A 17,690-nucleotide genomic window follows, 5' to 3' on the forward strand; every position below is an offset into this window, starting at 1 on the left:
GGTTTGGAGACCCGAGCAGATCTTTTGTTGCTTGGTAGATTAGATCTTGGATGTGATATTGGGTTCAGACCGGTTGTCTCTATGTTGTGCTATTCTGGGCTATTGCATTAAGGCGGCGCTGTGGGCTATGCCAGAAAAATGCCACGGGTTGAGTGGCGAGGTGCGTCGAATTATGTTCTAGCAAAGCGGTTTATATTTCGAAGACCCAGCGGACGGTTGGGAAGGATTGCCTTTCTTATTTGGGCCTTCGTGATGGATGTCAGTGCAGAGGCTTCTACCATGGATTCAGTTCCAGTGTTGAGGGACTTTTCGGATGTGTTTCTTGTGGCCGAGAATGTCGCCGGGCGAGGTTGTTGATTTCGGTATTGATTTGGTGCTGGGCACCGTATCGTATGGCTTCGGCAGGAGTTATAGTAGTGGAAGGAGCAGTTTCAGGCTTCTTTGGTAAGGAATTCATTGGCAGGCCAATGTGGATGCGTGTTCTAGCTTGAGTCGGCTTGGTTGGCCCCGAATTGTATTGTTGAGGGATAGGTTGATTCGACCGTTATTGAGCTTATTAGTGATCTGGGGAGATCTATGAGTTACCTTTCTGTGTTGCGAGACATTATGATCTGTTGGTTATGGGCACATATGGTGCGGTTCATTTGGGGTCTCATGGTGGAAGTCGAGCGGGAAAAGTAATTGGGTGTTGCTCGGTGAATGGTGTATTGGTTATGTCCTATCGGGTTTGCGTGGTATATGTTATTTGTTTCACCGTGGGTATAATGAGGTACTTTGGTTTCAAACATCAAATTGTGCGTGATTGTCGCTTTCGAGCATAGTGACTTGAGGTGTTTCATGTGGAGCGGTGTTTGTTAGGATCGCGCTTTTCAGCGAAGCTATGTGGAGATATGACCTTGCAGGATTGATTCATGTGTTCTATTTCTATGATGTGAGACGGGTTCTCAGCCTTGTGTTGTGATGGTGCTGGTGAGCTTGAGGGACAGCTATTTCATTTGGGTTATTTTCACGAATTGAGTATGTTCGGACCGTTGCTTATTGGTGCGTGTATTATGCTAGTTGTGGCTTAGGCCTCTATTGATGTGTCATGCCACTAGAGTGGTGTGTTGGATTAGAGGAGATTGTTGGGATCATTAGTGAATACAAACGGATATAAATTCAACTTGTTGGAAGGATAATATCGAGGTTCGGCTCGGAAATTTGCTACGGAATTTGCCAAAGGAGGAATAGCTTCATGAATGGTTGACCTGAGAAATAGTCGTGGTTATTGCGTATTTCATTTATCATTGTTAGTATATGAAAGTGTTGGAATGATACTTTAGTTGACAAGAGGTTTTCTACCAGTATTCGGTTATTGAGGGCAGCTGCTGTGAATAGAAGTTATCGCTACGAGTGTTCGAGTTATGTGGTATATCATGGGATTGCTCTCGAGATTGCAGTCATGGGTGACTATAGCTGGTTCGAGCCTATTTAGAGTATAGGTGTGAGGTTTTGATGGTATCGATGGTCTCAGAAGTGAAAATGCGGTTCTATGGCTTATAGGCCAGATTGGAATGTGCAATTTCAGTTGCAATATTTTATCGAACCTATATAAGATAGGGTGACGTGGGATCACCCCCCGGAATATGCATGGTAAGGTTATTCAGCGATTGGTTGGCTTTTAGAATAACTCTGGGCACGTTCGAGGACAAACGTGTGTTTAAGTGGGAGAGGATGTAACGACCCGACCGATCGTTTTGAGCTTTTGCACTTTGACCACCAGTTCTCAAGCATGACTTGCCCTGTGTAATGCATTATGACTAATGTAGATCGTTGGTTTTGGTTTTCGGGAAAAATCGGAATGAATTTGAAAGAACAGTCTCAGTTGAAAGTTTTGAATTTAAAAGGTTTGACCAAGAGTTGACTTGATTGTATATTATCTCGGTTAGGAATTTTTATGATTTGGTTGGCTTAGTTAGGTGATTTATGACTTAGGAGCATGATCGGAATTGGTTTTGGAGGCCCGGAGTAGAATTAGGCTTGAATTGACGAAGTTGATAATTTGGCAATTTCCGGTTGGTAGGTGAGATTTTGATCCGGGGGTCGGAACGGAATTACGAGAGTTTTAGTAGCTTCGTTATGTCATTTGGGATGTGTGTGCAAAATTTCAGGTCATTCGGATGTGGTTTGGTTGGGTTTTTGATCGAAAGCGTATTTCGGAAGTTTTTAGAAAACTTAGGCTTGAATCCGATGTGTTTTGAGTGATTTGTTGTAGTTTGAGGTGTTTTGATGATTGGAACAAATTTGAATAAGGTTTTAGGATGTTTTGGTGCTTTTGGTTGAGGTCCTGGGGACCTCGGGTGAATTTCGGGTGGTCAATCGGACCATTTTTGAGTTTGAGGAATTGCAGAAAATCAGCTTAGCAGTTGCAGGTATTTTGGTCTTCGCATTCGCGAAGGGGAGCTCGCGTTCGCGAATGGCTGAGTTTTGTGAGCTACGCGTTCGCGAGGGTCTAGGTCGCGTTCGTAAAGGCTAGAGAAGGGATCTCATCGCGTTCGCGAAGTGAGTTACGCGATCGCGAAGAAGGATTTGTAGTTAGATTGTCTAAGGCGATTTTTATTCAACGCGTTTGCGTGAAGGCTACCGCGTTCGCGAAGGTTTAAGCAGAATGGGAATTCTGTTCGCGTCTGGTACATCGCGATCGCGTAAGGCAATTATTGGTCAATGCGATTTTGTGCATCGCGATCGCGAGGAGTTGACCGCGATCGCGAAGAAGGAAGGGTCAGATCTGGGCAGAATGTTTTAAGCCACTTCATCCGCGATTTTGGGGCTCATTTACCACATTGTTGATTATTTTGAGAGCTTTTTGAAGGAAATTAAAGAGGGATTCTAGGGGAACCGATTGGAGGTAAGATTTTAGAACTTAAAACTCGTTTCTATTGTGAAATCTATCTAGAAAATCATGGAACTTAAGCTAAAAATAGAAGGACTAAGGCTTGGGATTTTTTGGACTTTTGATTTGGGATTTGAAGGACCATTTGAGGTCGGATTTGAGAACTTTTGATATGTATGAACTCGTGGAAGGATAAGGAGCCTGTTGATGTAAAAATTTCTGAGTTTCGAGAAGTGGGCGGCCCGGGGCTCGGGTTTTGGTAATTTCGGGATTTGTGTCCGTTATTGATTGTTTTCGCTTGGGCTTTGTTCCCTTAGCATATTGTGATGTATTCGTTCTGATTTTGGATAGATTCGACGCGTGTGGAGGCCGATTTGAGAGGCAAGGGCGTCGCAAGCTAGAGATTTCGCCGGGAAGAGGTGAGTAATGATTGTAAATAATGTTCTGAGGGTTTGAAACCCCGGATTGCACATCGTAGTGCTATATTGAGGTGAGACACGCGCTTGATGATGAGCGTGGGGTCGTTTACTATTGGGGATTGTGACTTGGTCCGTCCCGATTGATGATTTTACCGCATATTTGACTGAAACTTATTTGTTATCATCATGATTTGGACTGATTGTCATATTTGGGCTTTGTGCCAACTAATTGAACCCTTCGGGGATTTTTATCACTATTTCCTCACTGTATTGACTTATTACTTGAACTCAGTCATGCTGTTTTCCACTGTTTTACAACTCAGCCACTTTTACTCAGTTTGAGACTTAAATGATATTTCTAAATGATGTTTTGGGCTGAGAATTACTGTTTTACTATTGCCCGGGGGGCTTGTGATGATTATCGGACTGAGTGTGGCTGAGGGCCAGATATGAGGATACACTGAGTGATATGAGGCCTAGGGCCTGAGATACATATATACGCCACGAGGTGGCTTGAGTGATATGAGGCCGAGGGCCTAGATTTGATGCCACGAGATGGCTTGATATTGCGCTTGGGCCGTAAGGGGCCCCTCCGGAGTCTGCACACCCCCAGTGAGCACGGGTACCCATTGTGATCACAGAGTGAGCCCGAGGGGCTGATATTGTTCTTAGAGTGAGCCCGAGGGGCTGGTACTGTTCTATGTGTTTACTTTATTTCAATTGTCTGCCATTATCTGTTGTTTGTGTTACTTTATGTGATATATTCCTGATTGCCTGACATTATCTGTTAATGGAATGTTGTGCCCGAGGGGCAGATTTCTGTGCTTATCTGTACTAGTTGTTTTGCATTCATTTGCATAACTGTTGAAAAAGTCATTTTCAAAAGAGGTTTAAACTGAGCTAAGATGTTTCTAAAGATTTCACAGCTTCACTGTTTTTTCGCAAAAGGTTTTACACTGCTTCTATACATCATGTTGATTTGTTTTACGTGATTTCTTACTGCTCAATCGTTATTTACCTTTATTACTCATTGAGTCGGAGTACTCACTTTACTTCCTGCACCTTGTGTGCAGATGCAGGTATTTATACACCCGGTAGTGGGTTTTGGCTGATCGGAGGCAGAGTTATCGGAGTTTAGCGAGGTGGCTGCCAACGTTCGCAGCACCGTTTTTCTCCCTTTTCATTCATTAGTCCTATTCTGTATATTTCAGACCTTGTAGTTGTATTCATATTCTAATAGATGCTCGTGACTTGTGACACCCCGGTTTGGGCTGTGTCGTGTTGTACTTCCGCTAATTATATCATTTGATCACATTTAAACTGCTTATGAACTGTTTAATCGATTTAATAAGATGAATTAGGTTTAGTTGGCTGGCCTTGTCTTCACGAGAGGCGCCATCACGACCGGATCGGGGATTGGGTCGTGACATGGTATAACTAAATCCCTTGATTGAAGGCACAAATAATGGATTGGGAGCCTTTTTAAGGTGGATTGTATATATTTTGTAAACAAAACTTGTTTATACTGGGTAATTAACTAAACAAGGATATTTAGGGTAATAAAGATTCCAATAAAGTATAGGAATGAAAAAAACCCTATATTTTTCAAATGGCTAAATTAGTAAATACGGAAAGTGTTATTTTTCAAGGAAAAAAATCCCAAAAAAGGGCTATTCTTGCAAAATAGCCGTTGGACAATGGTCAAAATGGCAGTTGACCATTGCCAATGGTCAACTATATTAAAAAATTAAAATGCCATCGAACCGGTTCGGTCTGATTAATCGGTTCGAACTTGACTTGATATTTGCTGGTTCTGAATGGTCCAGTTAACCGGTACTTAAATCCTACACGGCACAATCCCTTACCCCTTCCAGCCCGGCTCATTACCTACCGGTCCGGTCTAAAACCGGTTTAGGCTGGTCCGGAACCGGGTCAACCCGGTCCGTTTGACACCCTTAGTCAACAACAATAACAACAACTACCCAGTAAAATCCCACAAAGTGGGGTCTGGGGAGGGTAATGTGTACGCAGACCTTACCCCTGCCCCGATAGGGCAGAGAGTCTGTTTCCGATAAACCTTCGGCTCAGAAGAAAAAAAAAAAGAAGAAAAGAGAATTCATTAGTAACTCTAGTAGAAACCGTAATAGTAACAGAAGCATAAAAACCAAACGATGAATGCAATAACAGTAACCAGAGTCTAAGGCCCGGGGCTAGGATAAACAGCAAGAATAGTGTGGGTTCAACATAAACTGCAAGTCATCTAAGATCAGCCCTAATACAACCCCGACTCACCCCCGGTATGAAGTAAGGAAAGCTCTACTACCCCTATCCTACAACTCTAATGCTTGACCTCCAGGCTTTCCTATCAAGGGTCATGTCCTCGAAAATCTGCAGTCGTACCATGTCCTGCCTGATCACCTCTCCCCAATTCTTCTTAGGTCTCCCTCTACCTCTTCTCGTACCCACCACGACCAACTGCTCACACCTCCTCACCGGTGCATCAAGGCTTCTCCTCTGCACGTGCCCGAACCATTTGAGCCTCGCTTCCCGCATCTTGTCATCCACAGGGGCGACGCCCACCTTCTTCCGAATGTCTTCATTTCTAATCTTGTCTATCCTAGTGTACCCGCACATCCACCTCAGCATCCGCATTTCTACTACTTTCATCCTCTGGACATGGGAGTTCTTAACCGGCCAACACTCTGCCCCATATAACATGGCCGGTCTGACCACAGCTCTATAAAACTTACCTTTGAGTATCGGTGGCACTTTCTTGTCACACAAGACTCCAGATGCAAGCCTCCATTTCATCCAGCCTGCCCATATGCGGTGAGTGACGTCCTCGTCAATCTCTCTGTCCCCCTGAATCATCGACCCAAGGTACTTGAAGCTATCTCTCTTGGGGATGACCTGTGACCCCAGCCTCACGTCCCTGCCTACTTCCCCCGACTTAGCGCTAAACTTGCACTCCAGGTACTCTGTTTTAGACCTGCTCAATTTGAAACCCTTAGACTCGAGAGTCTGTCTCCAAACCTCCAATCTCTCGTTAACACCGGCCCTCGTCTCGTCAATTAGAACTGTCATCAGCAAATAACATACACCATGACACCTCCCCTTGAATATGGGTTTGACACCCTTAGTCATGGGGAGAAATTTAAAAATAGCCAGATTTACAACTGGTCGTTCAAAAATAGCCCAATTTCAAAAGTAATCGAAATTTAGCCATTTTCATGTAAAGATAAATCTGAGCGAAAACATTATTCAAAACCCGGAAAATACACCAGTATATTATACTGCAGTTCTAGCATAAGTATGCTTGAACTCCAGCATATTATACTGGAGATACAGGATAAGTATGTTGGAACTCCAGCATAATATGATGGAGTTCCAGCATAATATACTGGAGTTCCAGCAAGTATAATTACTGGAGTTTGGAGCACTGGTGCTCCGTCTCCAGTATATTATACTGGAGTCAACAAAGTATACCGGTCCAGCATAATATGCTGGAGTTCATATACGGGTGCATCGAACTCCAGTATATTATGTTGGACCGATCTCTGTTGCAGCAAAATAGTGACTATTTTTCATTGACTTCGTAAACGCTGGCTATTTTTGAATGACCAGTCCGAAAACTGGCTATACCGTGCAATTTTTACATAGTCATGTATATACATGTGATATTGTTACTTATTTTGATTTATGAGTTAAAAATAAATAATTAAATAATAAGTCCTATAAAAAAGAAGTAAAACTTTATTTTAACTGTCACCAAATCATTCCGATCTCCCAAAACAACAGAATGATATGTAGCAAAATCCTTGTCAACTCTTACAACTCTTTGAGCAGAACAGTCATGTCATTTGACACTTCTGAAGAGAGCCTCCATAGTCAAACGCTGATTCGCGGTGAAGCTCTTCGAGTGGATGACGCTCTGATACTAGCACAAATTCTTCAACACATACCAAATAAAAGAAAGGAAGCGATTATATCTACGAATCGCTCTGGTAAAGTAAGACACCATCTTCCCTCCCAACTCAAAAGTTAAAACACATAAAGTACTGGAATTGATTTTTAATACTCCCCCGAGACATCTAGCGCGGAACAAAGTGCATTTTTGTTTGCTGGAGGAATGATATCGTAGCCCTCCTCAATGGGACTCTTTGTGCTTGCTACTTCTGAACATCTTTTGTTGAGTGGAAGTTAATAGGAAAAAGAAAAGGAGGTGAAGGGCAGATAATTAGAAATTGTAGACTTGATCATGTAACATGTGCCCGCAGCTGAAAATGATCAAATAAAAGAATGATGATGTATAGAAGCACTTGTTTGGAAAGGTTGAAGAAGATGTATTTTATGTGCAGAAACGATGAATCATATTAGAGAAACACAAGTGTTTGTAGGGTTCAACTTTTGATATGGATGAACCGAAACCATTCATCAAACTAATAATATCCTCCTTCAAAAGAACTGGAACTGGAGCTTTGGTATCTGCACTTGGAAGATAATCTAAAAGGGAAAAGTAGGTCGACAAAAATTGTACAAGGAAACTTCCCCCATGAAAAGTGGTTGCAATGCAGTAAACAGCACATATGTGTAATGACAATTAAAAATGTAATGAATACAGGTGTTGAGAAAAAAAAAATTAATAAACATTGAATCGGTTGAGATTATACTTGTGTTATCTATGTAATTGCCTCCGTGCATTCTCCACATTCGATGGCAGCACATAAAGCCTTCCAGATGGGCGCTAACATCTTCACTGGCGGACGCAATTCCTGGAGATTATATTTGAATACAGCAGATTGTGTAAGCAAGAGAAAACAAACTAATATTCTCTACCAAGTCCTGTGCGTTGAGTATAAGTCCTCCATTAGTTTGTTCTACTCTTAAATTACAAAGAAAAGTAAACAGGTTTAGAAACTACTCAGGGAATTTTCATTTTGAAATGTTAAATATAATTTATTACCAAGGTACAAGTATTAAGGTCGCCATGGATTTGTAAAATATATACAGTAGGGAACATAAATTTCACCTTGAAAACTAACATAAGTTCTTCTTCCCCTCGAATAATCAAAGACAGACTCCAATAACAGGTAACTGGTGTGACACATTCAGTCAGCACTGGTTTCAAAATCCTGCTAATGGGGACAAACTGGCGAACTGTTTTCCCACTGTAATACAAAGAGCTGAATCAGAATTTTATTTAGAAAAAAAATAACAAAAAGAGGACTACTTAAAAGATTCTCAGATCAGATACAAAAAGTTTAACAATAGTCTCATGGTTTGATGGACAATGTGTCATCAAAATATATTTAAGTTGTTCTAAAAAATTAATCACTTTTCACTTGTACTCGTAAAAGACTTAGCTGTCCAATCTCATGCAGGAAAATTACTTGAGCAGCGCACGCAGTGATGGGTATGCACAGAACAAAAATACTACCCTAAATACTTTTGCTGGTTTCCATAATGGTAGCTGCCTCATCTCAGGAAAGAGATTCAGAAACAAGTAGCTGTATGCACAACAATCTTTTAAAAAGCAGACACAAAATGATAGATCCATGCCCAGAATATCTGACAAGCTATATGATTTTAAAAGCATCTTTTAGACCCAGTATAGAACAATTATAATGTACAACTAACTTAAGCAAATAGCAAAGCATTCACCTCTACAACAGAAGCAGTAAGTACCTTCCGTACTGAGTCTCAAGTTGAACTCCAAAAGCAGGCAGAATTAGAACAGACTCTGTAATATGCAAAAACAATCAGCATGAAAGATATGTCAATTAATTCCAACTGATACTAGTGTCTTCTACTATTCTCCTTCTACATACGGAAAGAAGTAAAAAACAATAGATCTTCCACAAAATAAGTGAGCATTATCTTAAGAGAATAGTGCTTCGTTACTTCAATGAAGTTAAGAATGCGTTGTACATGAACTGCTATGTGATATGAATATTCCTAACAAAGTGAAATGCCAGTTTATAGAATGGGTATGACACCGGTAACGTTATATGAACGTGATGCATCGAACATCTATGGCCCAACATATCCACAAGATGAGCACCACGGAAATACGGATTTTAAGATAGATGCGCGATGGTAGAAGATCGAATAAGATGAGAAATGGTTGCATTAAATAAAGAATGCAAATCGCAAAGATAAATAATAAAATGACAGAAGTTCGTTTGAGATGATTTGACCATGTCCTACGTCAACCTCTAAATGCACCTTTCTATTGGTGATACTATGTCGCCTTAAGGTGCTATAAGGGATATAAAGGACAAGGTAGATCTATAATTACATTGAGGGAAATTATCTCAAAGACTTACAATCTCTAGGAACAAATTCGAACTTAACTAAGAATATAACACAATAGAAGCAATGGATTCATATAGGTGATACCAACAACTTGAGATCAAGGTTTACTTGTTGTGTTTGCACTTATGTTATTTTCCGGGAAGAGGTAAGGGTGATTCACAAAACCTCTAGTTTCAAGAAAACCTCTAACTTGCCTCAAAAGACAATTCTCTTACCAGATTTTAATGAAATAGTCTCGAATAGATCAAATATATAAAGGAAAAAGGTTCAAAAATGCCCTTGTGGTTTGCCAAATGGTCTACTTTTGGCCTCTGTTTAAAGTTGGGGTAACTATGTCATCGCCGTTACAAAACTGGCACACATTTGCGCTTCTTTTCCAACTCAGCGTACAACACCATTACAGATGTTGGATCGTCTTATTTCCAGTAACATTTCCTTTTAGTATGGAATATCCATGGTCAACAAGAAATAGCCAACTGACTTGTTGAAGCTTGCAACAAGCAAGAACTGAAATACACACACACATTTAAATGTACTATTTTTTATAAGCACATTTAGATGTACATATTTGTATACATACACACATGTCGGTATTATATTTCCACAGGCCCCAAAGGGGTGCCGCTGGAAACCAAGGTTCAAATCATAACAGAGGTAACACGCATTGGATAAGTAAAAACAAGAAGCTGAAATATTGTTCAGATAATCCTCAAGCACCAGGGAAATGCAATATGATCCCGAGATCGCCAGACAATGATTATCGAACTTTAGTCGATTGTTTACAAGAAACTAGAATATTATAGCTACAATCAGTAGAGCAAGTCTGCCCTATCGGGGTAGGGGTAAGGTCTGCGTACACATTACCCTCCCCAGACCCCACTTTGTGGGATTTTACTGGGTAGTTGTTGTTGTTGTTGTTGTATTCAGTAGAGCAAATATTACTTTTGTATTTCTGTGGTACCATATAGCAATCTACGTTATGCATGGCATTTGTTAGGTTTGAGCCTGATTAAACTTAAAACATAATGTAAAACCACTACCATATTGAAAATTTTGTCAAGTACTATTACCTTCTGTAATAAATAATGCTTCCTTTATAGAAAGCAATTGTAAGGTGAATGGTTTCTTATCCAAGGAACAACTGAAGTTACTGATTGAGAGGTATATGAAATATGAAATGAGGTTCTGGTCTCAGATTTTGACCATCTCGCACAATGTGCATCAATACAAAGCGCAATGCCAGTGACTGCCCACTGAAGAAACTTCATATCATCCCATGTAGCTTATATTATATTCTGATTTAGCTCAAGAAAGAATGGCAATGATTCAATCTGGAAAACGCACATTATAAGCTGCACATAAAGTAAAGTCAAAGAAGTTAAAACGTGCTCACCTTTCTTAACTGGCTTCTTTAGAAATAACCTAATGAGCAATGCCATGATAACTAAGCTCCAAATATGCAGAGTATCTAGCTTTCCCTGCATTTTATTAAAAGCTTCACCGAGTTAAACATAATACTTTTACCACAAATTAGGTATCTACATAATTAAAGCAAACATATGGTTATTTAACAGCATGAAATGACAAGTGCTTAAAAAGCGCAAACTACATACTATCGTTACTAAAGCTGCTGCGAATAGAAACTGAATCATTATGTCGACATGTCTGCTCCCTCTGATTCCCTAATGATTTGGGTGCCTGGTTTAGACTCACATCCACATTTATATCCTTGGTCTTGTCCCCCCCCCCCAAACAACAACAAAAAAAACTACTGAGGATAAAAAAGTATTACTACCCTCACACCCAAGGATAAAAAAAAAAACAAGTTGATTTCTTCTCATCGGCCAAAGCCTTGATGGGCAGATTTACAAAGTACCTGTACGGGTAGAAGGTAGAAGGTAGCAGGTACCTAATGAAATAGTTGAGGTGCATACGAGATAGCTCAAATACCATTTCCCTCTTAATTATAGACGGAAAACTCCTAATTGCAATTTTCAAGCTAGATTATAAGTTCTTCAGAGCTAGCAAGACAACCAACATAAATTTTTTTTTTTGGGGGGGGGGGGGATAAAGAAGCTAGCCATTGAATAAATTGGTGCTATTAATTATAGAAACCCGTGCTAAGTTAAGTAAGGTTTGTGATTATTACACTTCCATAGTATGACACTTAGAGATTTTCTAATTTATCTTCAAAGACGAATTATATAGTAATGAAATGAATTGACCTTTGGAAAAAAAAAATGAAATGGGCTCGAATAGACAGAGACATATTAGTTTGAGATTGAGAAGCAGCTGATTGATAGTGCGAAGTGAATAATGTTTTAAAAAAAGGGGGGGTATAAATTGGAGGTATAATATTACCTGGCGGAATAAGAGGAAGGAGGGATAGGCAAAAAGGAGAAGAGTAAAGAGGCATAAATTGGAACCCTTTTCTCTACTCCTTCGAACCACAATATGGTGGGCGTCAATGGCTTCAGGTGGGCCTTTACCCACTTCGTGTACGTATGTGTATTTCCCTTCTGCTATGGCCAATGCCTCCTCCGCCATACCACTCTCACTGTTACTCCGGCATCAACGATTTGGGAGATTTGATCAGAACAAAACGGGTCGATCCGAACCCATCACAAAACCTTATTATGGTGTTATAAGCTACTACTACTAGTAATATATCTTACTTTTTTTTTCTTTTGTTATAAGTAGTATTTTATTTATGGTGAATGTCTATATTTAGAGAGGGCTAAGTCACTCTTCCCCTATAAATAAAAGGGTTTTATTCCATTGTAATTCATTTCAAAATAATAAAAATTCCCTCTCCCTACTTTTCTCTACAATATTCTTCTTCTTTTATTGTTTTATAACACGTTATCGGCACGAGACTCTAACCAAATAAGTAGAAGCTTTGGGATTGAGCATAATGATTATCAATTGTTCCATGAACTTCCTTCATGATTAAATTCTGGATTTAAAGTATGTATTTTACCGTATTTTTCTCTTTTATTCTATAATTTGATTTTAAATACAAGCAAAGACAATAAAATTTGATTATAACTCTAATGGAGTTAGTAAGAAATTATAACTACTCGAAATGGTAAAATTTCTATGTCATGTCATGATCAAAGTCATGTATGATCGTGAGCACAAGAAGTGAAAACTCGTCCCATTGAATTTGCTTCATTCTCACTCCCCTAAGAGAATGTGGTAGCAATATGTAATAAGTCTGAAAGAAGACAAAATTATTATCGTGAAGGTATCAATGGATGTGGATGTAGTAATAGACGAAATTATAATCGTCATCATTGTGGTAATGAGAATAATAAGGATTCTCAAAATAATCCTTCACTCTGTGAAAGTAATGTTTATCATCGATTTGACATGAGATTTTGTAAAGCACATATAAATGATTATGGTCCATTCATGATGTGAATGTGACAATATGTGATTTATTAATACATATTCATTTTTGGAAGAATATGAGTGTGCTAGTGGTATATACCACACTCACCTCTAGAAGGAGGTTTGAGAGGAAATAAGAAAATAATGTCATTATTATGGCATAAATGATCATTGGTCACGTACTTATTGTACGCCAAAATATTTTGGCATCGTGATTATTAAAATACAACGGTAATGCAAGAAACAAATGTTGCATATAATTTTATCATAACCATAATGGTATAACTTTCTCTTTAAAAAAGATATTCACTATGTGGATGTTGATGAATATGTGGTAGTACCAAATTAATTGAGAGCTTTAGACGGGCCGATTATTACTATTTTGGAGGAACAAAATTGATTATCAATAAGATATTATATTGTAGTAAGTCTCAAAGAAACTTATTTAGTTTCTAAAGTATTCGCGAAAGCGGTTGATTATATTGAGTAATATCTTCTATTACTACAACTTGCAGCGGGGTAATATGTATGTAAAAAGTTACCCGCTTTATTCTCCAGTTTATACTACACAAATAAAAGAATGCCACAATAAAGTGGATATGTATTGATATAAAAACCTATATCATAATAAACTTGGAGTTTATTGATAATTGCACACATCATGATGTAAACATGAGCTTTATCAATATTGATAATTTATTCAATTGGCATAATTAATTTAGCCATGTTAATTTAACTATGATGTGCAAAAATAAAAGAGAATTTACATGGGTAAATATTAAAGAACTAGAAAATTATATACGAATTCTCTTATGTTGTTCTCATTAATTAATAGATCAACTAAAATTGGGATTGAATCCCATGAATGCTGGAAATATCAAAGGTGAATATTGGCCCATTCACCTGCCATGTATACCACATAAGATGCATCTATGAGATGGTTACATGTGCGATTATTATTAACCCGCAACCTGGTATTTGTGAGGTAACTTGCTCAATAATTCAATTTGAAGCATAATTTCCAGATTTTCTATTCAAGATAATTTATCTTGATAAGTTGGTTTACACTACAACTAGCTTAGCAAGATAATTTATTGAGTGCCTCCACTTAATAGCTAAACTATTTCTTATGAGAACAAAGTTATCTATATCAGTTTGATATAGGTTATATACGAAAGTATATTACATTCTCCCCTCACAAATAGTTCACGGTCAGAAACCAAATAATTCCATCTTATTATTATTGACGTGCGGTGTATATTTTGATTAACACCATAACGCACAAAGATGGGTTCTTAAAGTTGAGGAAACAAGTTAGTTTTTCTAACATGAGGGGTAGACATGATAAACAGTTGAGAAAAAGTTACGTGGAATGAATTATCATGTGTACATCTAGATCCTCGAATAAAATAATATGAACTTGAAGTTCATAAAAGGATAATTCACCTGCAATATATTGCAATTCAAGTCAGACACATTTGCTGACCCAAAGAAAGTAACTATATTCTCATTCCAAATGCTCATATTAAGTCCTAGAAGGACAAAGTCTATGGTACGCTTAAAGCGTATAGACAAATCGATTTCAAATAAACTTCTTCATGAAGAAGATGAGCAAATGATCAAAATGGTCATAATAAAGGATTCAAGTGATCTAGAAGATCACATGAAATAATACTTCATAAAATCTCTAGAGAGGTTGAGCTACCTGAATATATGAATGGAGAGATTTCTATATTATGTCTATATGAAAATAAAGAGGTTGGAACCGATATAAAATATTCGTCGACAACATCTATGATAGCGCTAAGTATAAATGAGGTTCTTAAGTCCGTCGAATACAGACACAAAAATATTGGCTAAATGAAAGAGACACAATTCGAATAAAATTGGTTTCATACGAAAGACATATAGTTTTGGACCTGTAGTTCAAACACTTGAAAGTATAAAGTGAATGGTGTGTGCAATCACTTTCATGCATTTTATATTTCTAGCATGACATAAAAAACTTGATATGCATCTTATTAAAGTCTATTATATGACTTAACTTATACGATAATCCCTGAAGGATTTAAATTGCTTAAAGCATGTACAATTCTTGGTCCTGAAGTACTGCATCCTAAGTGTAATTTGTGCACATATGCATCTTGCTATAACTATAAGCATGATAATGTGATAGCGAGAATACCTCTATGGAGATATTGAAAAGGCTATTCCACGACATTATATGAAGACATTACATTTCTATCAAGAATGATAGTTTCAAGGTGCAACATATTCATTCAAGTTAATATGGCTGATTTGTTTATCAAATCTCTACCATCAATACTTTGAAGATGATGCATAAGATTGGAATGTGAAGAATCAAGAATGTGAATTGATGCTCTTATCAGAGAGAGTTAATACGCATTGTACTCTTATTCCCTTACAAGGGTTTGTCCCACTGGGTTTTCAAGGTTTTTAACGAGGCAACCAAAAAGCGTATTGTTAGATATGTGTACTCTTTTTCCTTCTCTAGAATCTTTTCCCATTGGGTTTTATTTTAGTTATGGTTTTAACGAGGCACATTATCTGTTGAATAGATATTCAAGGGGCAGTGTTATAAATAGTATTTTATTTATGGTGAATGTCTATATTTAGAGAGATCTTAGGGTTTGTTGCTTGGTGGCTAAGTCACTCTTCCCCTATAAATAAATGGGTTCTATTCTATTATAATTTATCTCAAATCAGTAGGAATTTTCTCTCCCTACTTTTCTCTGCAATATTCTTCTTCTTCTTTTATTATTTTATAACATCTTTTTTCTTTTTGGTTTCCATGGCATTTTTAATTAATATGGGAAAGTAAATAAATATCCATCGTACTTGTTCCCCAATTTGCAGAAACCTACTCACATTTTTGTTCGAATATCACATTTTGTTACCAATACCAATTTTAAGAAATATTGTATGTCATGTGTGTATGGGTCCAAATTTTACCGACCACGACCCATAACGAGTATGACAAACGACCAGGTAACTCTGAACCGACGTCCCGAGGGAGACGACCTTAAGGCGAAAGAAGAAACTATACGACCCTTGTAGAAGTGTAAACCCATTAGTGGACATTAAGAATATTCCGTCGAATATTCCTTGTATTAGATTTTCTTACAATTCCGTAGGGTTTCTCTCTAGTATATAAGGGGGGGAAACAGGAAGGGGCATTGGATACTCTGGAAAGCTTACCAATCTTGAATAAAAAGGAACTTTGCAACTGTCTTCTCTTTACCTATTATTATTCTAGATATTATTATCTTCAGCTACGATTTACCCCTTCATCCTTGATTGATTTATTCAAAAAGGTTTTAACATCTTTTAAGTCAAACAATTTGGCGCCGTCTATGGGGATTTCTATAGCAGAAACCATAGTTCTCATCTAGATTCCTGAAAGTGATAATTACTTTTCTTCGAGCTTCGTATAAACCAACAATGGTGGGAAAGGAAACGAGGCTAAAGGCGGTAGCAGATGTCTCGAATAATCTCCTGAACTCCCTCAACGAAGCCGGTAGAGAAGACAATGAGAATGCAATACCAAGCATTACACCGGAGGGAGATATCCCACCTCTTCCACACGGGGATCTAACAATCTTATGCGAAAGGGAAACCTCAACATCTATGGAGGGAGAAGCCCCACCAACAGTCAAAAGGCTATTAGAAGAATGGTTAACGAGTGCTTTGAGCAACATGCTTGAGAAACCCACTCAAGGAGATGTCGAAGACGTGCCACCTACAGACATCGCAGTTGCCGCCGATGAGCCAAGCGCCACACGAACATGTAACACCCACATTGTTACTAATGCAAGTGACGATGCACTCATGGCCATTTTAAAGAGAATGGAAGATACGGAAAATGAGAACAAAACGCTCTGCGACCAAATGAAGGAACATCAGGAGAGGGTTGACAAAATACCGGGCGCTCCGAAGTTATTACCAAAACGCGATGTGGGCCGATTCATCGAACAACCATACATCGAAGGGACTGCTCCTCATCTTACTCCAAAGACCTTCAAGATGCCGTCATACTTGAAAATATATGATGGGACCACGGACCCAGAGGATCACTTAATCCATTATGTTACTGCAGTAAAGGACAATGATCTGTCAAAAGAACAGGTACCACATGTGCTGTTAAAGAAGTTCGGCGAGACTTTGATAGGGGGAGCATTGACATGGTACTCCCAGCTACCAGCGCGATTGATATCGACATTCGAAGAGATGGCGGTAAATTCGCCACCGCCCATGCATAAGCGAAGAAGGCAGAGGCTAGGGTCAATGATATCTTCATCGTCAGGCAAACGACGGCCGAGGGTGTCACACCTCCTTCTTCCGCCCCCGGCGAGGGTGCGTAGGGAGTTTTCTCCAATTAAAGGACAGTCGAAACGGGATTTGTTTGTTTGTTTCAGAGTCACCACCTGGGAATTTTAAGGCGTCCCAAGTCACCGGTTTTAATCCCTGAATCGAGGAGAATATGACTCTATTTGTTATTCTGCGAACCAGAAATCCTGAGTAAGGAATTCTGTTAATTCGGGAGAAGGTGTTAGGCATTCCCGAATTCTGTGGTTCTAGCACGGTCGCTTAACCATTTTTATATTTGGATTAATTATCTGATATAATACGTATTATAAACTTATGTGCAAATTTTATCACTTAGCCGCTTT

At 38.7% G+C, this 17,690-nt stretch overlaps 1 protein-coding gene across 2 annotated transcripts in view; it reads right to left on the minus strand.

The window, feature by feature from the left end:
- LOC107797866 (uncharacterized) overlaps positions 1-12,248 on the minus strand; it is a 42,605-nt gene extending 30,357 nt beyond the window's left edge. Inside the window, exons 1-5 of one of the 2 annotated variants that reach the window (XM_075249424.1) lie at positions 11,968-12,248; positions 11,000-11,084; positions 8,977-9,031; positions 8,321-8,459; positions 7,962-8,063 (exon numbers count right to left, since the gene is read on the minus strand). In XM_075249424.1, the coding sequence (XP_075105525.1) occupies positions 7,971-8,063; positions 8,321-8,459; positions 8,977-9,031; positions 11,000-11,084; positions 11,968-12,153 (558 nt within the window). In that variant the 5' untranslated portion in view covers positions 12,154-12,248 and the 3' untranslated portion in view covers positions 7,962-7,970. Of the gene's footprint in view, positions 1-7,836; positions 8,064-8,320; positions 8,460-8,976; positions 9,032-10,999; positions 11,085-11,967 lie in introns of those variants that run through there. The other variant, XM_016620789.2, reaches the window with a different exon arrangement.
- Positions 12,249-17,690: the final 5,442 nt, after the last annotated feature.

The sequence above is a fragment of the Nicotiana tabacum genome, chromosome 3, assembly GCF_000715075.1.
Source record: "Nicotiana tabacum cultivar K326 chromosome 3, ASM71507v2, whole genome shotgun sequence".
NCBI lineage: Eukaryota > Viridiplantae > Streptophyta > Magnoliopsida > Solanales > Solanaceae > Nicotiana > Nicotiana tabacum.